Raw genomic sequence first — 26,377 nt, 5'->3', positions numbered from 1 at the left:
TAAACTGTATTTGATAATAATAATAATAATAATAATAATAATAATAATAATAATGCAGATATCTGTGCATCCATGTCATTCCTACACTCACTGTTTTTGTGGTTTTGCAGAAAAGTAGATATTTTCTCTACCTACACTTATATTCTTCTAAGTAACCACTGAATAAGAACATGCTCCTCTCGCTACTACTAGTGATGAGCCAATTTTTTTGCCAGGCATGGATTTGCAGCGAATTTCCGCATTTCGCCATTGGCGAATTGTTTTGCAAAACTTTCCCAGAAATTTTCAGTGGAACAATTGTTGTGTGTTAAATTGGCCAAATGGGCGTGGTCACATAAAAAAAGGTGCAACGCACACGTTTCATGAATTCTTTGCTGCTATAGTAATTTTCCGGTAGTTTTGTGGATCTTTCGGCGAAGCAAAACGGGACAGATTAGCTCATGACAAGCTAACACATATTACCCTTACTAATACAGATATTGGACCTGTTATGCAGAATGCTTGGGACCTGGGGCTTTCTGGATTTCCATAATTTGGATCTCAATACCATAAGTCTGCAAAAAATCATTCAAACATGAAATAAACCCAATAGGATTGATCTGCCCACAATAAGGGGTAATTATATCTTAGTTGGGATCAAGTACAGGTACTGTTTTATTATTACAGAGAAAAGGGAATCATTTAACCATTAAATAAACCCAATAGGGCTGTTCTGCCCACAATAAGGGGTAATTATATCTTAGTTGGGATCAAGTACAGGTACTGTTTTATTATTACAGAGAAAAGGGAATCATTTAACCATTAAATAAACCCAATAGGGCTGTTCTGCCCCCAATAAGGGGTAATTATATCTTAGTTGGGATCAAGTACAGGTACTGTTTTATTATTACAGAGAAAAGGGAATCATTTAACCATTAAATAAACCCAATAGGGCTGTTCTGCCCACAATAAGGGGTAATTATATCTTAGTTGGGATCAAGTACAGGTACTGTTTTATTATTACAGAGAAAAGGGAATCATTTAACCATTAAATAAACCCAATAGGGCTGTTCTGCCCCCAATAAGGGGTAATTATATCTTAGTTGGGATCAAGTACAGGTACTGTTTTATTATTACAGAGAAAAGGGAATCATTTAACCATGAAATAAACCCAATAGGGCTGTTCTGCCCCCAATAAGGGGTAATTATATCTTAGTTGGGATCAAGTACAGGTATTATAGTACAGATATGTGACCTGTTATCCATGTATCTATGTATCTTAGTTGGGATCAAGTACAGGTACTGTTTTATTATTACAGAGAAAAGGGAATCATTTAACCATTAAATACACCCAATAGGATTGTTTTCTCTTTAAGATTTATATTAATGTTGATCAAGTACAAAGTACTTTTTCATTATTACAGAGAAAAATCAAATTATTTTTAAAAATTAGAATTATTTGCTTATAATGAGTCTATAGGAGATGGCCTTCCCGTAATTCGTAAGTTCCTGGATAAAAAGGTTTCCAGATAACAGATCCCATACCTGTACAAATAAATTTAAAGTAATCATACATTAAAATAGAAAATGCATTGATGGGAATTTAATAACATACTCCAGTTCTAGAAACCCCAAAAGCAACCAACCAGAAAGCAGCATTTACTAGTATACCATATAAAAATAATCTGATGGGTTGCTATGGGTTACTAGACTTGGAGAAACTTTCTACATGAGTTTCCATGACCCCCAGATAAATAACAATTACCATTAGAACAATTCTGCAGTGCTGGAAACCCATAAGTTTCAGTCTGATTGTGTAATGGCTTCTTTCTTTCACCTTCACCTGCAAAATACATATATAAATGAATAGCTGTCGTGTAGCATCATTTTATAGACAGTAATTTGAATTTGTTCCTTCTATTGTAGACTTGAGAAAAATAGTTTTTCTATAGAGATTTTGAAAAGTATAAAGTATGTTTAATTCCAACAAGTAACAAAGTAAACCCATTCATAGCACATTATAGGTGAACAATGAAAATCTGGGGGACTGGGGGTTGGTAGAAAAGGTTTCTCAGAACATAAAAACCTAATATTTTCAAAGTAACCCATGGTTTTTCTTTCCCAGATAGTTTTACATACAAAGGATTAGAAACGTTGGCCACTATTCTCCCTCCATTATAAATACCCATGTACAACTTGTTAATGCCATTTAAATATGATTTTATAAATGTAGACAATAATTCCTTACATTTAATTTCGGCCACTTCAGCCTGCAGATTGCAGGAGTGTTTTGCCCAAGGGGATGAACGGCACTGCCAGAATGACTGATCGTGCTTACGGCATTTAATTAGATCCAGCCAGTAGGGTGGGTCGGCAGCACCGTATGTAAATGTAATTGGACGGATTCCCTTGGTGCCACAATTCAGGTGCCTGCAGATAACAGAGATAGAAACTTGGTCCATGTGGTTGTTGCACACTGATCTCCAGCTTCCATTGTAGTAGACTTCCAGTCTTCCTTCACATTCATGGGACCCTCCATCCAAACGGAGGTCTGTAAACTCTGCAAATGAATAAGAATTTTAATTCTTAAAAACTCACCTACATTTATTAATTCCTATAGGATTTTTAGAAGCACATTTATAAATGGGTGAATGTTAGAACTCACCATTTGGTAAATATGCTTCTAAAAATCCCATCCCAAGAATGAATAGAAAATGAGTTAGCTCTAATTTTTAAACTTAGATAAATCTGCCCCTCTGTCTAAAGACACATGATATGCATATATTGATCTCTGACAGATGCCTTTATGGCGTTAACTTCAAAAGGTTTATTTATGTATGAAAAATTGTTAAAATAAATTAAGCCTTACAAATACAAGTGTTCATTTACTACAGTGAGGTGTAGTGCAAGGTGAGAAAATAGGTACAAAAGGATTTTTTTTCTTTTAAATCAATGCTCATTGTTCCCACTTTATGGCCCCCACTGATCTCAGGCACAAATATTTGAAATGTAAACTTAGTGAAATGAAGGTTCAAAACACTGAAAAGGAAATAGTATCAGAAATGCATTATACAGTCCACATAAATCCTTCAGATTCAATTTGGTATTGAAAATATACATTTTAGGTAATGAATTCAATCTGTGAATATATTATAAATATAGATATAGATACATAATTTTGCTTTTGAATATAAAAACATCCTTTTAGAAAAACTGATAATCTACATGATACAATGCCTGCATACACACATAGATTCCAACTCATGTGATCTAGAAACTGATTAAGATAAAGCCATTCAGAATATCCCCAGGTATGTAAGCCTACAGCATCACATATATTCCATAAACTATCTCCATGTGTATAAAGCTTAATTTGTACAATTTCACTGTCAATAGACATATACAACTGGGAACATGTACAAATGATTATTCTTTACCGGAACAATTCACACGTGCATCCTGCTTCTTTGTACAGGAGTGTTGGCCCCAGTTGTTGAAAGGACATTGCCAGAGAGCTGTTTCACTTCCGGTACAGTTAATCCCACTCAGCCAAGCAGTCCCATTACCAGTTTCATGGTGGCTCATTGTTGAAATACTGATGGCATGGCCACAGTTTAGCTGTCTGCAAACAACATTAGCATCTGCTTTGTCCCAGGAATCACCACAGATCGTTCCCCACTGCCCTTGGTGGTAGACCTCAACTCTGCCTGCACACCGATGTGGACTATCCACCAGTCGTATGAGTAAGCTTTCTGCAGAAAACACAAATTGTTGAGTCAGCAGCTTATTGGCCTGTGTATGGGACCCTCCGATGGGCCAACCTGACTGATATGTGGTAAAAAATCAGCCAAATGTTGATTGGCCAGTTTTTAAAATCTTGTTGGGGAATGGACCACAGCAGCTAATTAATATGGTCCTTAGCCTAACGGCCTGCATTTATTGTTGTTGTGATCCAATTGTTTGGCCTGATGACCAAGAAATAGGATCAGCTTGCTATTGTCCAACTCAAGGCAACCAAACAAGCAGATACTCAAGTATATGCACAGCTTAACTTCAAGTAGACTGTTCAAAATTGCTGATTGCTTGCTATTGGTAAATAAAAACAAATGAGGATATTTTGATGGTTTTTGTTTTCACCTAATCACCAGGTTTAAGCTGGAGGACAAACATCTTCAAGACTTTTATTGGAGAAAGGTAGAGTTTATAACTTTATAAATATGGGGGAAGCTGAAAATCCATTTGAAGTAGAAGATATTTACTTAAGTTGGACTTTTTCTGACTTTATTTGAAAGCACTTTAAGAAAATTAAGCCTTTGCTTTCTAAAATCTACAGTATGAACTTCAATTATGTTCAGTGTAATAGAGTAACGCTGGCTGAACCGAGACTAGAGTGAAACAATAGTATGCAGATATTGAAATGATGGACCAATTTAGTTAAAATAATCTGAATAAATGTTAATGTGAGGTTTGAATGGATGATGCTTTATACCACAAAAAAATTGCTGTTAAAATACAATAACTAGCAATTTACAGTTTGGGCACAGCAACACTTACAACCAATACCAATAAATAAATAATTTCATGATAAAACCAACCTTACCTGAGCAGATTACACCCACACGATTCTTCCCATTTGCATAAGGCACAGATGATGGTTGTGGCATTAAAGGGCAGTCTGTTAAATTGTTCTCATTTCCTTTACATTTAATATCTCTCCATGTAACAAGCGTGCCAGCAGCCGATTGTGCCTCAACTGTAAATGCACTTCTGGCCTCTCCACAGTGTAACTCTCTGCACACAAGCTGAGCCTCCTTAAGGCCCCACTGCTCCCCAGTAACACTAAACCAAGTAGAATTCTGAAGAACCTCCAACCTTCCCTCACAGTGACTCTCTCCATCCACGAGGCGCATCAGTTCTTCTTTCCCTGTACAAATACATACAAGGAAAACAAAAAGCAGGAATTCCTTCAATTTACTCCTGGCATACATAGACTCTGGTATCCTTAAAATGGACACACACGTAAAGACAGAAACACATTAATATACACACACACTAGTGGTTTTAAATTCTCTGTGAAAATTTATCAGTGATTTTCCCCACTGATTGTAGTGGAGACAATTTGCTATAGAATTTACACCACAAAGAAATGTTGTATTAGCATGGAGGAGGTGACACTTGTATATAATTAGAAGCAAAAGGGATTTCTCTGTTTACATAATGGCAGTACCTTTCCACAGCACAGCCTTCCTGTGGAAAGTGAGCTGCAATAAGTGAGCTGGACCACTGCAATGGATTGTCTGGCCTGCATGTCCCTCCCAGAGCACTATAGCTTCCAGGGCCAGACAGCAAAGTCCTTTTAACAGAGAAACATTTTGAACATTTCCCTTGGAGCTTACATCTCCCACTAAGCAGAATATAAAGGGAAAACTCACCTTATGACACATTTATTTGGTCACTCTGCTAAAGCCCCCATGTGTAGGCCCCTAAAACTTATATACATTTTGGTGCCATGTTTTATCCACATGTTATGTATAGAATTCAAGATGAAAGGAGGGTGGGGGATGTTTCAAGGACATGTCAATGAGTATTTCTGCATTTGTATTTTTAAGGTTTCTCCCTTGCTCTCTGAAGTTTAGCATTTACTTGAACAGGGATAACAAGCAAAAAATAAGGTGGTCAGTTGTTCTGGGCTTCCTTTTCTTCCTTTATTGAGATTAATTAGGTAATTATTCAAACTTGTTCTTTCCTCAAACCCAATTCTTTCTTTAGGCAAAATTTATAAGTAAACAAATATTTATGTAATAATATATGTCAACAATTGGTCTTGATTTTCCTCTGTGAGGGAATTTCCTCTTATTTGCAAAAAAATATTGCAAAAATAACCTAAGGGATACAAATGGATGGAAAAAGTACAACAGGTAAAGATCTCCCTTCTATATATACACATATTCTTACATAAAGGCATTTTTATTTGCTTCAGGCTATTTGGGTATTTAGAAAACTGGAGTAATTTAAACTGATATATATATATATATATATATCCGTTTAGAAGAAGGGAGGTTCCATTTAAACATTCGGAAAGGATTTTTTACAGTGAGAGCTGTGAGGTTCTGGAATTCCCTCCCCGAATCAGTCGTGCTGGCTGATACATTATATAACTTTAAGAAGGGGCTGGATGGATTCTTAGCAAGTGAGGGAATACAGGGTTATGGGAGATAGCTCTTAGTACTAGTTGATCCAGGGACTGGTCCGATTGCCATCTTGGAGTCAGGAAGGAATTTTTTCCCCTCTGTGGCAAATTAGAGAGGCTTCAGATGGGGTTTTTTGCCTTCCTCTGGATCAACTAGTAGTTAGGCAGGTTATATATAGGCATTATGGTTGAACGTGATGGACGTATGTCTTTTTTCAACCCAACTTACTATGTTACTATGTTACTATGTAACTATGTTACTATATATATATACATACATAGAAAGCCAGTAAGCAGCACACCATCAGAGAAGGATGATACCTGTGTGCCAGTGCAATTAGGAACTGAAATGTTGGACTGAATAAACCTCAATTTATATTTCACTTGATGATCTTGAGTGGAAATTCCTGTGTGTGCCATCACGCTCTACTGATTGTATATATATGACATATTTAAGCTTTGTTTTTGTTAACTTCAGCTGAGAATGAACATAATAACATGTCACTTACCTGTGCAGATCACACCTGCAAGATCATCACGTGAGCAGTCGCTGTTCCCAAGAGCAGCAAATGAGCATTCTCCGAGATGTGACTCTGTGCCCTTACAATGAAACCTATCAGTCCAAACAAAGTCACTCTTCCCAAAATACCTTCCATGTGGAATGAAAACTGCAGTACCGCACTGTAACTGCCTGCACAGAACATTGGCAGCATGTAAATCCCAGTTTGATTTGCAGAGTGCTCCCCACTGCCCTGTATACAGCACCTCTACTCTTCCGGAACATCTCTGAGTGCCATTCACCAACCTGAATCCACTGTATGGACCTGCAACATAATAATAACTCAAAATATTAAATACATGTTTCAGTTTAGACTGAACTCTCAGTGCATTTGACTCAGCTTTCTAAGCATTAGTAAAAAGAAATCTTTGTTGCTTACTCCAAACAGGGAAAATCTACACATATTGAAATTATAACTTTGTTGTACAAATAAATTAAACTTTGTTTTAACTTTACAGTGCTCAAATGGTCACAGCACTATATTCAGAATGAGAAAGCTCTAATAATGATCATCATGCATGTTGTAATATTAGAAGACACTGGGAACCCTTTGACCCAAATGTCTGGAAAAAGTTTGCTGCATATGTGTGTAGGTTATGTAACCCCCCCCCAAAAAAAAATAAACAGTTGTACATTACAGAAAAATAAATGTTTCCATACCTAGGCAGTGAATGGTGGGAGAAGATGGATTTGTGCAGGTCCTGGCAGGCCTGGGCGCCCTGTGACACTCAAACAGACTGCTTTCATTGCCAGTACATTTGATTTTCTCTGTCCAGATCTGTGCCGACTTAACATTCTTATCATTGTTATTATATTTCCATGGTGCTGGAACTGCTGGTCCACATCCCAACTCTCTGCAGATAACTCTGGCTGTTCTTAACTCATCATCAATCTCACACACTGAGCCCCAAGTACCTCCATGTTTCACTTCTAGATTTCCTGAGCAGCTGTTTGGCCCATCCACCAGTCTGGGCTCTCTGTGGTCTGGAGAAGGCCCATGAGGTTCAGAAAAGAAATGCAAGAACACAGTATTAAAGGAAGGTATTGCTGTTATATTTAGAATTCTGTTAGTGAGATGCTGCCTCCACAATAATTGGGTGGTAAATGTTCCACCCCAATAGCACTATTCTTCCCTGTCTTTTCAGCTATGTGGGCAAAAATAATGCTATGTCTGCACTTTAACAAGCCGTGTGCAGGGGTGTGAAAAAGTAATAAATAATAAGTGTTTTTTTGCACTCAGTTTTCACAGTTTGTTGATGGTGCACCAACACTGAATAGCATCCAAGGTGTGTAAGACTACTGTACGTTTAAAACCAATACTCTTTTAGAGCATCAACTAACTAAGCATGCATATATCACCATACCCCAAGTAAGGTTATATCCCATGTATATATAGAGAGAAGGGAATAGAGAGAGTTAATTTTAGGGGCTGTAATTTATTGCATACTGGGACAATTATTTTGGTATTGTAATTGGTCTTCATTCTTTATTTTTGATGTTTTAATATGTTGTTCAGAAACTGGGCAGTGAATAAATGAAGAACTGGAAGAACAAATAATAAAGAAAAATACAAAATCCAGTACTGACGATTTTGTGATGGGATGGTCAGATTATAAATCAATAATTTAATTTAAAAAGTGAATAAGGTTTAAATATTAAATTGCAATTTCTCACCACCACAAATAACCCCGGCATCTTCACTGTGACTGCAGCTGTGAAGACCCCACATGTTATGATCACAGTCCCTCAGGCTGGATTCTTCTCCTTTACATCTCACACGACTTAACCAAATGTTCCCAGAAGCAGCTCCAAATGGTGTGGCCTTGATATGGGCAGTGTCTTCATAAGAGGTGCTACAGCCAAGCTGTCTGCATACAACTTCAGCAGCATTCTCATTCCAGAAGTCATCACACACTGTGCCCCACTCACCTCGGTGCTTTACCTCCACCCTTCCAGCACAATTAGTGGCTCCTCCAACCAGGCTCAGTAAGTCTGGCTCACCTGTAAGCATGCAAGACAAAGCTATGCATGAAAAAGCATTATATTGTAGACAATGTATGTGCATCCTGGTACCTGAAATGGTTAAAGCACATTTACTGGCTGAGCTTTCCTTTTGCACTAAAACCATGACTATAGAAACTATAGATTATCACTGTTCCCCAGTACCTTCATTAGCTGTGTTCTTCTCCAGTCAGGGTGTCATAGACGTTGTGAAACTTCTGGAAGGTCTAAACGCATGTGCTAGTTCTTCGTATAAAAGTAAAGCGCAGTGTAACACACTCATACCCCATGCCATGTAAGCTGACTCTTTTAGAGAAGTCCTCACCTTTACAGATCACTCCGACGTCTGCTCTATGAAGACAGTTGCTAAGCCCCACATTTGATGCTGACATTCCCAAAGGACTGCTTCTTCTCCTGTGCATTTCACTCGGGAGAGGGAAACATTTCTTGATGATGATCCAAAGAAAGCTGCCTGGGCCTTCATGTGCCCCTCTGTTGTGTTGTTGCATCCCAGCTGCCGACATACCACAGATGCTGCCTTTTGATTCCAATTGTGGTCACAAACTGCTCCCCACACCCCCCGATGCTTCACTTCAACTCTTCCTTCACACTCATTATCTCCCCCAAAAAGTCGCAATTCCTCAGGCTCACCTGTACTAAGAAAAGCTTCTTTTAAAAAGGAAAGGTGCTGGCTATGAATGCCTATTCTGTTTAGGAAAGGGGAAAATACACATAAAGGATAATTTACTATGAACTGGAACAAAGCACAATTGCATGTCCCTTAATTTTCATGCAGAGAGTACATGTGTCTATGGTCTGGCTACAGTCTGCACCTTGCATTTGACAAAACATTTAATCTTACAAGTTTAGCAAGGTGTAGGGACAGGAGGTGTCTCTGTGCATCCCCCACCCGTTAAGAATACAGCTGTGTGGAAAACACTTTTACTGGCCACAGCTTGGACACCTGCAGCAATTCAAATACAGTGGGAGGCAGTGGGAAATGTGCAAAAAAAATGGCAGATTGCATCCATTGGTATTATAAGAAAATCTATGGTGACATTGTTATCTGGTATGTTTCTCAATAAGGCATTAAGCAATGTTAAAGGGCTGTTTCTACAAACTAGTGCTAAAAGCAGGCCAATGCATGTGTCTGTATAGATTTATAATAGCCCTCTGTACTGGCTGTAAACAGCTGATTTGTGCTGCAGCTACACCTATATATACCCATATAGCTTGTTTATGGTCATTTTTGTTTAGCAATACTGCAAAACATAGAGGACCACATTTAGAACACTGCAGGCCGGCTTTGTGAAAATTACATCTACCATTGAGATGTACTACACAAAATATTTACACGCACATACCACATACAGTAAATGGATTCGCTGTTTAAAGCACTGCTAGGTTCTGACCTGTTTTTGATGTGATTGTAAGCCTGCACAAGGTTTATTGAAGGACTTATAACATAAGAACATGCCTTTCAAGAAACATCATATGACTGTATTGAGAAGCTCAAAAACATTGTACCTAAGATTTGCCACTTATCTGGCTTTGTACTCACTGGTTACAAACTTCCCTTTTGGATTTCAGTTTGGTGAAACCCAGTCAAAAATGTATAATATAATTGCCATGCTGCCATATTACCTTTCATGACTCCTTCAAAACTAAAATTCCCATAACTCTGAATGATCCCCTCTGAGGTAGAGACAACCTGACACCATATTACCAGTAATGGTCTAAGCATCCAAACTGCTTCACAAAAGATCAAACTTGTACTTTTTGGCATGCATTTCTTACCTGTGCAAATGACTCCAACATCCTCAGTATGATCACATTTCTCAATTCCCCATGTATTATGCATACACCATGCAAGGCTCGGCTCGTCTCCCGTACATTTAACATTACTGAGCCAAATCTTCCCAGATCCAGCTCCAAAAAATGTTGCTTTGGTAGAGAAATATTCATTGGAGGTGTTGCAGCCCAGTTGTCTACAAACAACGGAAGCTTCCTTTGCACCCCATTGACGACCACACACAGTACCCCATGTTCCTTGATGCTTCACCTCCACTCTCCCCTCGCACTCATTGTCTCCCCCGATAAGCCTAACATCCTCATCTGCACCTGTAGAAATAAAGGGAACATACACAGTTATCTATGTCAAGCATAGTATGCACTCATCAACAGATTTGATAGAATCCAGATGGTGATTGCCCAGGGATTGGTAGTCCTGTAAATATATTTAAACTGTTCATCTGTAAAGTAATTTTGAGTACAGTTAACAGTTTATTTTAGTGGGAATTATTGTAGTCTAGCTCTTATTTAAAAGGTCTAAGGATGATTCTTAATTGTAGGCCTTTGTTCTGGTTAACCATTTAGCTGTTGATCTGATTTTCACAATATCACTTATTATCGGTGTCGGACTGGAACCCCAGGGGCCCACCAGAAATCTTAGACCATAGGCCCACTCTCCAAAATATTTTTCCTCCTTTCCTCACCCAACCTCTTTATTCTCCTATTATTTTTAATTACATGCTAGCATCTATTCTTCCATCTACTTCTCCTCTTTGTTTCCATTCAGAAATAGGGAATGACCATTAAACAGGCCAAATGGTAAAGAGCAGGAGGGCCCACTGACTCCTGGGCCCACCGGGAGTTTTCCTGGTATCCTGGTGGGCCAGTCCGACACTGCTTATTATAGCTATAAGAGAATAGGTTTAGTGATTGTTTAGACCAATAATAAAAATCTGCCCAATCTTGACCAATTCCTGGGATTATGTGACACCAGAGAGCACCTAAATCAAATATAGTCACCACTTTGGTGCAAGCAATACGAGGAATCCAGTTATGTATGTACAACCAACATTATGTTTCTGTCTCTGTTGGGAAAGATCTCAATGGGGAATAAAATGTTGTTAAAGTGATACTGACATGAAAAAATGACTTTTCAAATTATAAATCTACATAAAAAGTTACCTATGGGTCATGTTAATCTTTTTTCACTGTTAGGGCTGGTTCTGTAAGTAATTGTCAATTATAGCTTCTAATGCTAACGTCCTCCTGCTGGACAAGTATGGCAGCCGCCTCATAGAGGAACATGGGGGATCAGATAGGGAATAGTAAAGCCTCAGGAAATACATTTATGGCAAAATTTTAAAACTCATGTAAAGACAATGTTATGATAGATGTAAAAAAGGTTTCATTTCTGGTGTCAGTATCTCTTTAAGGGAAACTTATGCCTCCCTACTAAGACTTTATTCTCCCTATGCACTTGGGAGCTGAGTCTAGTGGATATAACTTGTCCCAGGCTTTTCAGGGGACCAATAAACACTGTGGTTACTCTTTTCCTCACAATGCTTTAGGGCTAAAGTTTCACAGATATTTCCAGGCAATTTCATATATGGTACTGTGGTTAAACACAGGAGAAAAGACATACAGCCACTCCTGCACACAAATTTAAATTTCTTCTGCTTTGCTGTCTTGCTGTGAAAAGTCACACTGTGTATCTGCTATGTCCTCGTGTGCCGGCACCATCTTGTGTTGTGAGTGTTTTTTGTTTTAGGAATAGTGCTGTTAGCTCAGTTTGGGACAGCGATTATCACTTCTCCTGTGGCCTGTCCCTCTCCAGTTTGTGCCTCTAAGCTTTGTCCATCTTTCTTTTTCTCACATGGTTTTAAAAAGTGTGCACTTGTAAAATTGGTACCAGAGGCTGTTACCTTTTCCTCCCCGGACTAGTGTAGATCTTTCCTCCATGGACCAGTGGAGTCGTGAACCAGGACTAACTATATTGCAGGCATTTCACAAGACAGAGTAGGGAAGATAAGAGTAGATCAACCAGGAAACTCTCTCTCAGGTTTATGAGTATCAGTCACACACATTTTCACATGGCATATTCTCCTAAAAGCCTCTCTATACACTGTCCAAGCTTTACACAGCACACCTTGTCTGAAGCCTTCAGGCCCCCTGTCTCTCTCTACAGTGCCCAAGCTTCTCCTGATTTGTCTGTTTCTCTGCAGCTTCTCTACAACACCGTTACCTTAATCCTACACACTTAAATCCCTGTCTGGGATACAATCATCTCTGAGGCTTGACCCCAAATACCTTCGCTCTCCTTTCTAGCCAACCTGTCCAGCTCTCTTGTGAGCAAGCTACAGAAGCAGCCAGCAAGTTTTGACATTTTGTCTCATCATGAACAGATACCATTTTTGAGTTTAAATCCTGCCTCTCGATGGTGCTAAAGCGTAAAGACTTGCCAGTAAAACACAATAGAAAACACTATAGATCACATGCCACCAGGTGGTGAATTTTGGTATTTTTTATTCCCTGTGTTGACTGAAAGAGATATAATGCAACAACATGGTAAAGGAACTTGGCTGCATCTGTAGTAATCACCTGCTACATCTCTATCTACCCTAGAAAGGGATGGTAGCCACCTGGTTCTTACTCTGTAGCATCTGTCTCTCTGCAGATCTTATCAGGCTGAAAGAGCAAGTGCCTCAGCAAAGCGCTGCCTTATGTAGGCTGGACTTGGCGCCACCTGCTGGCTGTTCCTGCACACTATTTACACAAATAAAATAATTTACCTTCTTACACACAAAAAAAATTTTGCACACACAGCCAAGAGGAAATTGGAGGCAAAAGCATTTAATGAAATAAAGAATGGACACTCTTGGTCTCCCGCCTCTTTAGAAGCCCATATCAGTTTAATTTTAAAAAAAGAGAAAGACCCAGCTTCCCCAACTAGCTATAGGCCCATATCATTAATCAATAACGACATGAAACTCTTAGCAAATATTATAGCAACACGAATGAAACCCGGACACACCAAACATATACATATGGACTAAGCAGGTTTTATCCCCTGACGGGAAACAAGGGACAACCTTAACAAGGTACTTAATATCATAATAAATGGAGAGCGCAATAATACTCCCCTTTTTCTCCTTTTCACCGATGCCGAAAAGGCATTTGATAGAGTGAGGTGGGATTTTATGTTCCATTGTTTGAGGCACATAGGACTAGGCCAAAATTCCTTGAAATGGATTTCATCGCTATACACAAATCCCATTGCTAGACTCAAAAAAATGGAACCCTCTCAGAGCCCATAAAGTTACAAAATGGAACGAGACAGGGCTGTCCCCTTTCCCCTCTTTTATTTGTGCTAACACTAGAACCCCTTCTCTCAACTATCAGAAACAACTTAAATATCCAAGGTATTAAGGTTGGAGCTACTCACCACAAAATTTGTGCATATGCTGACTACTTACTTTTAACTCTTACTCAGCCCATTACCACATTACCGAATCTCATAGCAGAAATAGAACGCTACAGCCTATTAAGCGATTTCAAAATAAATTATAACAAATCAAGTGCTCTTAACATCAGCCTACCTCATTCCTCGGGTTCATTTATGCCCTAAAGCTTCCCTACCTCGATGGGAACAAATGCAGATACATTCACTCTGCCGAACTCAGAATATTTCAAATATCATCAAATAACAAGCTTTGTTTCATCCATCCTTAAAGGCATCACTGGGGACCAAATTTATACTAGCTTTGAAAACCTCTGCTGACAAAAATCATCTGCCCCACGCAGCATTTCTTCCATATACCAAATTCTGCTATAACAAACAACCTCTCTTTCTCCATGGCTACCACACTTTACAAAATGGGAAAAAGCGTTAAATAAGCATTTCACAGAACAAGAAATGGAAGGAATAAAATCATTTACCGGACAAAGGAGCTGCAGAATTCTGGAAAATAATTACAAAATTATCACAGGATGGTACCATACTCCAGTTAAACTTAGCAAATTTTTTCCGGGAACACTGGACAGTTTCTGGCAATGCGGGGCAACACCAGGTACTCTTATACACATTCTATGTTCAGAGATACAAAAATATTGGACTGAAGTCCTACAGATTTGCAACTATATATTACAGTTGGAACAGTCCTATTGCATCACAACACTCAACCCGTCTCATCATATAAGAAATCACTTACCCAATATGCACTCAACTCAGCTAAATTATTAATTCCCTGAAAATTGAAATCCTCAATATTACCCACTATCGCAGAATGGATCCAAGAAATGGAGGACATTCGCAAATTCGAGGAACTACACACGGACTCATACAAATCCAAACAAAATCACTGGGCTACCTGGCGGCTTTGGCCTTAGAAACAAGGATATCCAACCCAAATGACCATACAGATCATGATGATTAACAACCGGGGGTGTTGACTCTGCCGAACCATAACTTTAACTTTTTCGCAAATCTAATAGAATGCAAGAATAATTATGTTGCTATACAGATATCCGAGCTTTACTCATAATGAAATTATAATAAACCAAAGGTCACTGACCATTAACAGTTTTTCATTCTCAAACAACCTCTCCGCCTGGAATTTCCCCCCTTTCGTCCCTCCCTAGTTATAAAAACTCAATCCAATAATTGAAAGCTCTCTGACAGCGGACAGCCTCTATATTTTCTACATCACTTACTCTGTCTCTATTTCTCACAGTGATATGTTTAATGTATACCAGATATGTTACATTATGGAAATATTGTTCAACAATATATCTTACGAGTCTCTAAATGTTGTAAACCACGCATTGCTATAATACTAATGCATATGTTGGATTGTAACAAAACCCAATAAAAATTTTAAAAATTAAAAAAAAAAAGTAAATTAGAGGGAATATTGCATGCAGCACAAAAAACTAATGAAATCTATAGACAAGTAAAACAATGGACTCAGTTTGAAGCATAATAGGCCATTTTGAATTTGGCAATGAAACCATATCTGCCAATTCATTTTCTGATTTTTCTATACACTTCAATTGAGATTTTAGTTGAAATGGCCCAATTCGGCTTAATACAACATACCACAAGTTTGGGGGAGAAATACATTAAATATAAAAATTAAAATATGTGCTAAATAATGTTTATGATATGTAACAAATGCCAATAAAACTCATTCATAATAGTCAGCAGAATATTCATGGAAATGGATACTTAACCTTTTTAGTGCCACAGGACGCAGAATCTACATCCTGGGTACTAAAGTACCTAAGTGCCACAGAACGTAGATTCTATGTCCTGCTGAACTTCTGGTTTTGGTAGCGCAGAAGCGGCTTTTCAAGCCGCTTCTTCGCTCCCCGCTCATTCCCCAGCCTCCAGACAACAGTCAGAGGTGGGGAACGAGTGGCCCCTGGGTCGCGATCGCCCAGGGGCCCCATAGGGAAAGCCTAGCAGGTGTAATCTACGTGCTGGGCTTTCCCTGCAGTTTCTCTCCCTCCACTCCCCCTCTGCTCTGGCCCCCCCCCCCTCTGCACTCACCATCAGCTGCAGCTGCTGTCTGGATGTATCTCCGGGTCTGGCTTCGATCTTCAGCCCAGGTAGGTGCCAAATACACACACAAACACAATCACATACGTATTACACTAATACACACTTATACTCACACTTACACACACAAACATGCATTTTTGGGGTGGTTTTCACACATTCACACTCACACTTACTTGCACACACACATTCATACTCACACTTACTTGCACACATGCACACAAAACACAGTTTACCATGTGTACACACTCACTTACACACATGTATTTTTGTAAAATTTTTTTTTTTTATTGCATCGTTTTTATTCTTGCCTGAAAAAAATGTTTTATTGCCATTGCGGATAGTGTATTCGCTAACCGCACTGCGCAATACCTTTTGTGTATTATTTTGGTGTTTCTACTACATTTTCTGTGATTTTGGTGCATTTTTGGGTATTTTATTGCATGTTTAGCCATGTTATTGCATTTTCAGTTATGCATAGTTGTTGTTCGCTTGACTTTGTCTGTAAAACCTATTTGCCCAAGCCAGAATACTCTGTTATTCTGACCGCAGATATTATTAGGCAAAAAAATTTTTTAAGTGATTTTTCTTTATTTTTATCAATTTTATTGCTTTTCATATTGTTCTTTATTACTTGTCTTTGCACATGGATATTTTGTCTGCTGTATTTCAATTTGGCATCCTTTGTACCCCATTTAGTTTTGTAAATCTATGCATATTGGGCATCAAACTGTTCAGTAGACCCCTGGAGTTCATACTTAGAGTGTTTTATGTTGGTACGTTACTAAATGTGGGGTACATAATGGGGCAACATTCAGAAATGTCACATTTTCAGAAATGTCACATAAACCGTTCTGTTTAGCATAGCTTTGTAGTTTGGTAGTTTGCAGTAGGAAGTTGTATTTACCTATTTTTGTTTTGTCAGAATGTGTACTTTCGGAAAATGTATGGTTTTATAGGGTGTCCATACTGTTAGGGGGTCTTATGGCACATAATACACATACCGGGTGCAAAATTTGCACGAGCCGGAGCGTATTATGTGAAAATTCATGTGCACTATTTTTATTTGGGTGCCCCTGTAGTTTGGTAAATCTATGCATATAGGACATCAAGCTGTTCAGTAGACCCCTGGTGTTCACATTTAGAATGTTTTATGTTGATACGTTACAAAATGTGGGGGTATATATTGTGGAAAAATGCAAGCTTTGTGACGATTTTCAAAAATGTAAAAAAAAACGTTCTGTTTAGCATAGCTTTGTAGTTTGGTTGTAAAAAGATGTATTTACCCATTTTTGTTTTGTCAGAATGTGTACTTTCGGAAAATGTATAGTTTTCTAGGGTCTCCTTACTGTTAGGGGGTCTTATACCACATAATGCACATGCCGGTAGCTTATATTGCAGCGTATAGACTTTGTATGCACTGACTTCCTTTTGGGGTCTCTAAATGCCAGATACATCGGTGATCCTATGCACAATGGGCAACAAACTGTTCAGCGGACTCTTGGCTTTCATATTTAGGGTGTGTTTTCTTGGTACCTAATGTTATGTAGGAGATAAGGTGCTTGAAAGTGGAAGATTTGATATGATTATCAGGTATTTTACCAAAACTTGCAATTTTGGGAAAGCATTGCGACTCTGTAGTTTGGAGTAGAAAGACATAGGTACCCATTTTGAATTCACCCGAATGTGTACTTTCCAAAAAATATATGGTTTTGGGGGCTCAATGTATTTTTTGTGTTTTTCCGCACAGAAAATTCAGTAAATGTGTTGAATTTTCAGTACCTAAAGAGATCTCCGGGCAATTTGTATGTACTAACTTCCTTATGGGGTTTCTAAATGCCAGATACATTGGTGATCCAATGCACAATGGGCATCAAACTGTTCAGCGGACCCTTGGCTTTCATATTTAGGGTGTGTTTTCTTGGTACCTAATGTTATGTGGGAGATATGATGCTTGAAAGTGGAAGATTTGAGGCAATTTTTTAGAATTTTCATAATTTTTTATAGAAAATGCTAAATTCAGTAAAGCATTGCTGTTTGGTACTTAGGAGTTGGAAGACATAGTTACCCATTTCGGATTCGTCAGAATGTGTACTTTTCAAAAATGTATGGTTTCCTGGGGTAAACCTAATGTTCCAGGATTTTTGGCTTTGGAATGTAAAGTAAGCCGTATTCTGCTGTAATGCTTTGAAAATTTAGTAATTTACCGCTGGGAGTTTTTGATCTATAGAAGTCAGAAATCTCGATAAAACTATACATATCAGGTATTGGCACATTCGGGAGACATGAGGCTTTCCAAATCAGTTGAATTTTTGTCCATAAAATAAAATATGTTCCTGGTATAAATCCCTATATCATGAAAAATAGCATTTTTTCTTTTTTTTTTTGTATTTCAAGCTCTAAATCTTGTTCCAGAAGTGGAAATACATAACTCAGATTTGGAAAGCTCAGGTTCTCCTGAAAAAAACAATATATAGTTTGCCTACCTAAACTTAACCCTTCCCCCAGTAAAAGCCCCTAAATTGAGAGAGCACAGAATGTTTACAAAACGTCTGGAGGGGAACCGACATGTCAAATTCGGCTGGCAATTAAAGGGTTAAAGGTTTCCCACCTTGACAGATGACTCCAACATCTTGGCCATGATTGCAATAGTGAAGCCCCCACATTCCATGCTTGCATTCCCACAGGGATGTCTCCTTCCCTGTACATTGCAGGTGACTTAACCAGATCTTCCCAGATCCACCTCCAAATGTAGTTGCTTTAATAAGGGAAGTGTTGCACCCCAGCTGCCTGCACACCACAGCGGCATCCCTCGTATCCCAGTCATTGCCACATACTGTGCCCCACTCTCCTCTGTGTTTCACTTCAACTCTTCCCTCGCAGTCATTTGTTCCTCCAACCAATCTCAGCTCCTCTGGTTCACCTTAAGAAGAGTAAAAACAATAAGATCCCAGAAGGATTATAAATAAGATCCAAACATTGCATAATGTGAAACTAGCAATTCTGACAAAAGAAACCAATAAGTTATAAGGCTGGATAGATGGAAAATATGGCCCTATCTTTTACTGAACCACAAAATTTTGCATGCATAAGATGACTTATTTTAATATAAAAGAAAAACACATCATTGCAGAAGAAAAGGAAAGCATGTTTTGTTTTGGGTTTTTTTCCCCACAATCCTGTGTTTTTCTTTCATTCCTGAGAATTGGTTTAGAAAGTAAGATGAAAACATTTTGACCTAGTCCAACAATCCATAAAACCAATCAAATGCCTGCCAACCAAATGATTCACTAAACCATTAATTAGTAACTGGTTACTACAGTATAAACCAATGTAATGTCACATTAGCCAGACAATTATACCATACATTTTATAAAGTGTCTGAAAGAAGTGTTGGCAGAAGAACTGGGACACAATAAAAGGGCAATAGCAGGGTATGCATTAAGGTTCTGTATTAAAGAGATACTGTCATGATATTTATGGGATACTTTTTTATTTCTAAATTATAATGTTTACATAGCAAATAATTCACTCTACCATTTAACATTTTTTTTTGGGGCCAACAAATGTTTTTTTTAGCTGTAATATTGTTGTGTAAGCACCATCTCAGTGCATTGTGCCTGAGTCTGAGCTTTCAGAAGGAGCCAGCGCTACACATTAGAATTGCTTTCAGCTAAGCTATTGTTTCTCCTACTCCCATGTAACTGAAGGAGTCCCAAGCCGGACTTGGATTTCTTACTATTGAGTGCTATTCTGATATCTACTGGGAGCTGCTATCTTGCTCCCTTCCCATTGTTCTGCTGATCGGCTGCTGGGAGGGGGGGGATATCACTCCAACTCCAGTAAAGTGTCACTGAAGTTTATCAGAGCACAGGTCACATGGCTGTGGCACCCTGGGAAATTACATTTCAAAATTAAATATAAAAAAATCTGTGTTTTTGAAAAACAGATTTCAATTCAGGATTCTTCTGGAGAAGCTCTATTAACCAGGCCCAGATTTGTGGAGAGGCCACAAAGGCCCAGGCCTAGGGCGGCAGAAACCTTGGGGCGGCATGCCGCACCAAAATTTTAAAAGTTTTGTCCCCATACAGAGCAGTGGGGACTTCTCCCCACAGCTCCGTATGCATGATTTGGCCTACAGCGCATGCGCGGGTGACCCCCCCCCCCACTGTCCGTGCATGCGCACTCGGGGGGGGTCGTATGACCGGGGGCGGACTCAGGGCGGCCAATTGGCCATGCTATCAACTGATATGTTTTGAAAAAAAAACATGTTTTCCTTTACTGTATTCCTTTAAAAAAGCTAATGTAATGCTAGATTAAATAAATATAAGATCATTTCACCTCTCCAAAGTCTTTACAAATTGTTTGTATGTTTTTCTAATAACAAAATCTATTTAAACATGTTAAAAAAATTACAGATTGTGCTGATTTCCACAACACACTGGCTGTGAAGTCTCCGACAGTCTTAATGGAGATTTCTAGTTACCTGGAATCCCTGTATAGAAGGATTCAGTGTGCAGAGTGTTTTTTAAATGGTCATGGAACTCATTATTAATTTCTTATATCCTTATAATACACAAGAGCCATTAAAATCCTGTTAATGATATCCTTGGTCCTATAAATGGTGCTTAGCGATGTCATCAGTTATAATCTGTGTTTAGTGATGTATTATTATCATTAGTATTAGTATCATAATAATACTTTTGTATCATAACATTGTACTCCCTGTTGTAAACTATAAGAACACAGTATTAAAAGTCACCTTGTAATTTCATGTCCTTGGTGGCTTATAATATATGTATATTTTACAACAAGATGTATGCATATATATATATATATATATATATATATATATATACGATACGTAGATTCAGCACTCCTAAGCGTAGTCCATAGACCCGGGTGCTACCAATTAAGCATTAAAAATAATAATAGTTACAATACTCCGGGTACGAGCAGTAGATAACGCAGCCAACAATACCGCGGCCGGGTAACCCCTGGCCTCAAAACGCGCCCACATCTCCCTAATTTGTAGTTCAGCAATCTGTTCATCAGAATTATCCCGCAATACCCTACAGAACTGAGAAATAGGTAAAGATCTCTTTAAAGATGGAGGGTATTGTAACTGATTGGGCTCCTAAGCCCCATCCCGGTATTGTGTTTAGTACAGCTTTCAATGACAGATAAGACCATGTTAGGAAAGTCATAAATAAAAATTGGAATATTCTCCAGGCTGATGATGAAGTTAAGCAAGTGTTGCCCCGGTCCCCCTTGGTGAGCTATAGGAGAGGCATGAGTTTGCGTAACTTGCTGGTACATAGTGATCCTATTGCATGCTATCAGAAAAAAACGGGGTCCTGGTTATGGGGAGACAAAAAGGGATGTTTTAAGTGTCCCAGTTGTACATCTTGCAGATATATGACTCCGGGTGAATCTTTTTTACACCCACAGACTGGCAAACGCTTGCTTATTAGACATCATATTACCTGCACTACTACGCACGTTATTTATCTTATAAATTGTCCTTGCGGACTGTCATATGTAGGCAAAACCAATCAGACCCTTAGGTTACGGATGGATGGCCATCGTTCAGCCATCAGTACTGCATTCAGGGATGGCACTACAAATAAACCAGTGGCCAAACACTTTCTTGAGAGAGGGCACAGGTTACCCACGTTTAGGTTTATTGCGATAGACCATGTTGCCCCCATTAGGAAGTGGGGCGATAGGACTCAATTGCTTACGCAGAGAGAAGTTTTTTGGATTAAAACGCTCAATACATTATCCCCCTTTGGACTGAACGAGTATTGTTCTGACATGTGTTTTCTGAAGCAATGTTAAAGTATGCTCCAGGTGGCCTGTGGTATATACTCTTTGATTAATTTGTTTCTGATAATGTTATTTCACAGTGTTTAGTAAGACATACTGTATGCAACATTGTTTGCATGTTGTGGTAAATCTACATTGTATTTTTTGGTAATGTTCTATGCTATATTGTCAGTTTACTTTAACTTGCACTCTTCACTTGAGGGTTAACTCTCCTAATTTTCCTCCTTATGTGTTTTAATATGGTTTCTCCTCGGTACAGGGTTCTGTCTCTCTGGTGTCTGTTTCAGTCACGGGATTGGGTGGAACCCTGTCTCTGGGGGGTGGATCTGTCTTGGTTTTTACTATTTATATTTGAATTCAAGCTGTGTGTCCGCACTAAACCAGTTTAACAGATGGATGCTGAAGTCAAAATATGTAAATACCTATAAACAGGACCAGCACACCATTTCACAGCAATTCTTCTATTTATTCATTCACTGTGCGTTCCAACGTTTCAGTCCCTCCTGGGACCTTTATCAAGGACCATGATAAAGGTCCCAGTTGGGACCGAAATGTTGGAATGCATGGTGAATGAATAAATAGAAGAATTGCTGTGAAATGGTGTGCTGGTCCTGTTTATAGGTATATATATATAGGGACCCATAGGGTTAAGTTCCCTATGGCTTTATACCCTACCTCTTCACACCTTTATTGTTATTGGGTAAAGCCTTCTGTACTCAGGTTACAGTTTAGAACCACTATCCCTATTGGTATAGTTAGGTTGTTCACACCCCTGCAGAATGATAAAGTGTCTAGCAGGAGGGTGTGACTTCCTCCTTGGCTGCAGGCTGCCTTCCAAGCAAAGCTCCATTGAGCCTGGGAGCAGACAGTAGGCCCCAGAAGCCATTTTGACCCAAAGTGATAACATCCACTTTGGAGAAGTCGGGGACAGGGCCCCGTGAACTAGGTTAGCCAGCACAGCAGATTGTTTAATAGCACTTTCCAGGAAAGTGACATAGTCACCTCTAGCAAGCAAGGGCAGTCTTAATAGCCCCACCAAGGAGAGATTAGATCCAGGAGTATTCTCCTATCCGGCAATATTGCCTCAGTGTAGGGCCGCGGATTTAGAGATAGAGACAGGACTAGAATAACCCTGACTCACTGGAGGACTCATATGCTAGAGGTTATCAACCTGAAGGAGCAAATACTACCCCAACTATCTCCCAAGGGGTATTGGCTGAAACGTGTGTTTCTCTGCCCAGACTCTACAAGAGGTGGGATAAAATGGTGTACACCCTCTCTTCTGCATCAGAGTGTACTCTCATGTTACCATCTGCTTCTGTTGTGAGTATGATAACCCTGCTTACCATCTATCTATTGGATCAATAAAGCTGTATTATAGTTCACCATAAGAACCTCTCTGGCTTCCATTTATACCAACTGCACTACACAGTTTCAGCAAGTTGTAGTTTAACTACACCCTCAGCTCCTATCCAGGTTTCTTCCATTCAGCGAAGGCCCATCCTAAGAAAGAGGGTCCATGTAACACATGCTCTACATTATTTCTAGCCTGGTTTACCCCTACATAGTCAAACAAGTGTTACATATATATAATACACAAGAGCCATAAATATGCTGTAAATTTTAACCTTATAAACAGTGCTTAGTGATGTCATCAGTTATAAATTTGTTCTTAGTGATGTAATTCCTGTAACAGACTCATTGAAGTTTGTCTATTATGCTCAGCCTTCAGCCTTGTGCTTTTATATGGTCATGGAACTCCTTGGTGACTGAGGGTGTACATTATTCACTATTAGTGATGAGCAAATCTTTTCGCCAGGCATGATATCTTTATAACGGATGCTTAGTGATGTCATTAGTTATAATCGTTGCTTAGGTATTAATTTCTGTCACAGACTCACTGAAACTTGTATATTATAATAAATAAAGTACCCCCTGTTGTAAAAATATGAGGATATTAGATGCCACCTCAGAGATCCATGCCCTGCATAAAAGCATTTGGGCTTTCGACCTTGTGCCTTTATATGGACATGGAACTCCTCGGTGACTTATTGTGACATCAAAACAAATCAGCCTAAAATAAAAACTGAATTTCACCTTGGGTGCATTATTATAATTATTATAATTTTTTGCATCTATGTATTTCTTTCTGATTATGAAGGCAAGGTTCTTTAAGAAAGCTGTAGTTTCAAATAAATAATTTGAAAAATGACAGTGGAAAAAGAAAAAGTATATTTGAAGGATTAAACAGAAACCTGCACAAATGACTCCAACATCTGCAGTGTTGTTCCAGATGCGATATCTGTTCAGTTCAGGCTCACAGTCCCACAGGGCTGATTCATTCCCTGTACATTTCAGTCCACTGAACCAAATCTTCCCTGTTCCAGCTCCAAATGATGTTGCCTGTTCATATGAAGTGTTGCAACCTAGTTGCCTGCACACAACCATAGCAGCCTTCTTATCCCAGAAAAAGTCACCAACCGTGCCCCATTCACCATGGTGCTTCACCTCTACCCGCCCCTCACATCTATTGGAGCCCCCAGCAAGTCTCAACTCTAATGGCCCACCACCTGCAAAGCAAAAAGTTGGTTCAGATTTTGAAATACAGATTGGAAATTAGATTTTCCTTTAATAAAAACTATATATGTAGTTACATTATTACTAATATACTGTATATATATATTATCCAATCTTACTGTTGTGCAAGATAGTCAGAGCTAGTGAGTAAGACTAGCTTTTTGCTCCACCAAAGAGTAAGGGGATAGTATTCCACAAACTGCCTCTTTTACTGTATATATTTGCCTTAATATTTACTGTGCCAAGAAAGTACCTTTTTCAGTAAACCTTCATTCAAACCTAGGAACCACCGGTGCACATCCAACTATTATTTGCACTTTCATAAAGGCACAGCCGGGAAATAGGACTGCAATGCTCTATAACAAAGCTCTATAGTTTTGCACCTGTGGTCATACAAGGAACCATATGAGCCCCTCCTATATAAGTATATAAAGTTACATTATCTTCAATAAATTAGACATAGTAAGACACAATACACCAACAAATTCAAACTGTCCTGGCCATGGAAATACAGCTAAAAATATAACTCCAAAATAGCAGCCAAAATGCATTACTGACTCTACAGCATACAGTTGGCTCTCAATATGACAGCCATGAGTGTTACCAATGAATTAGGGGGCAGATTTAAGTGTGAAATTAGAGGCTCACTGCACAAAAAATCACCCACTTTCTATTCATTCCATATTTATCAAATGGTTTAGTTTTTACCCACTGATAAAGTGGGTGAATATTTCTGTGGTGAGCCCTAATCTCACATATTGATACTGTAAATCTGCCCCTAAATTATAACTCACAATCAATTCTGAATACCTACCTGCACAGATCACTCCAACATCTGCTGTGTGATCACAATTGTGAAACATGGTCAGGTTTCTCTTACACTCTGATAAAGTGAATTCATCTCCTGTACATTTGACCTGACTGAGCCAAACCTTTCCTGATCCAGGTCCAAAGGAAGCTGCCTTGTGCTGACCAGGGGAATTGTTACAGCCCAGCTGCCTGCACACAACTGTGGCTTCTTTCATGTCCCATCTGTAATCGCACATTGAGCCCCACTCTCCATAGAATCTGACCTTCACTCTCCCTTCACAGCGGCTCATGCCCCCCTCTAGTATCAGTTCTTCTAGTTTGTCTGTTGAAAGCAGAAAGTTCTATGAATAGAGAGTAGAGTCAATGAAAAAAGAATACAATCTGACTCCTTCATTAGTCCTATAATCTCAAGCCCTGGAGAGATATTACAACCCAAGGTGGAATTTTTTAATAAAATAACATTATAACAGCACCAAAGCTGTTAAACCTGTTTCATGCTAAATGTATGAGGTTTAGTTAGTTATTCCCTACAGGAATTTATAATAAAATAGTAATTGTTATACATGATTTTATATAAACATTTTCAGTAAATACTACTATGCTTACTTCTAACTTACTTCTGTTCCCATTTTTTGGTTAAAATGGTTGGCTGTGTACCATATGTTTATATGACCCGCCACACTCACAACACATTTGTTGGTGCCTGCACATGGCATTTTACCAAGATAGCCCATTTGGGTAACTATATAAAACTACTAGAAGTAGAAACTACAAATTGGTGCTGAAGCAATAATTACACCAACCATTATAAATAGAGACAGGATCCAGGGAGATTTCACTTGCAGCTACTGGATCTGGATCATCTTCAAATTCAGAAGCATCATAATACCTCTGAAAATCTGAAAAAAACAATGAGAAGTTACAATAAGGCAATGCATGTTCCATTGCCAATTTGCATTGAATACTTTTTCTAACCCCTCAGTCAATGCAGTTCCAGGTTCTTGAAAAGCACTTTAGAATCTAAATTCAATAGACCCAAAGGACTTTGTATGCCAGACCTATAAAAATAAAGGCAAATAATATT

At 38.7% G+C, this 26,377-nt stretch overlaps 2 protein-coding genes across 2 annotated transcripts in view; both read right to left on the bottom strand.

Moving 5' to 3' along the window:
• The window catches only part of LOC100493820 (scavenger receptor cysteine-rich type 1 protein M160-like), a 363,414-nt gene that overhangs the window by 9,935 nt on the left and 327,102 nt on the right, over positions 1-26,377 (bottom strand). The gene's annotated exons all lie outside the window — the stretch shown is intronic.
• LOC116406589 (deleted in malignant brain tumors 1 protein-like) lies at positions 8,637-25,572 on the bottom strand. The gene is made up of 6 exons (XM_031890923.1): positions 25,298-25,572; positions 24,162-24,476; positions 18,689-19,000; positions 10,527-10,850; positions 9,055-9,380; positions 8,637-8,729 (listed from the first exon to the last, which is right to left on the bottom strand). The coding sequence occupies exons 1-5, from the start codon at positions 25,527-25,529 to the stop codon at positions 9,064-9,066; spliced, it is 1,500 nt and encodes a 499-aa protein (XP_031746783.1). The 5' UTR covers positions 25,530-25,572; the 3' UTR covers positions 8,637-8,729; positions 9,055-9,063.

The sequence above is a fragment of the Xenopus tropicalis genome, chromosome 8 (assembly GCF_000004195.4).
Source record: "Xenopus tropicalis strain Nigerian chromosome 8, UCB_Xtro_10.0, whole genome shotgun sequence".
NCBI lineage: Eukaryota > Metazoa > Chordata > Amphibia > Anura > Pipidae > Xenopus > Xenopus tropicalis.
The sequence above is the reverse complement of the archived record's forward strand: the minus strand, read 5'-3'. Positions and strand labels throughout refer to the sequence as shown.

Excerpts from the sequence above, each read along its gene's own strand:
- LOC116406589 (XM_031890923.1), bottom strand. The coding sequence starts at position 25,529 with ATGTGCGATTACAGATGGGACATGAAAGAAGCCACAGTTGTGTGCAGG. Across the intron at positions 10,851-18,688 it reads TGTTGGAGTCATCTGTCAAG|GTGCAGATGAGGATGTTAGG; the intron begins GTGGGAAACCTT and ends TTATTTCTACAG. Across the intron at positions 9,381-10,526 it reads TGTTGGAGTCATTTGCACAG|GTGAGCCTGAGGAATTGCGA; the intron begins GTAAGAAATGCA and ends TTCTTAGTACAG.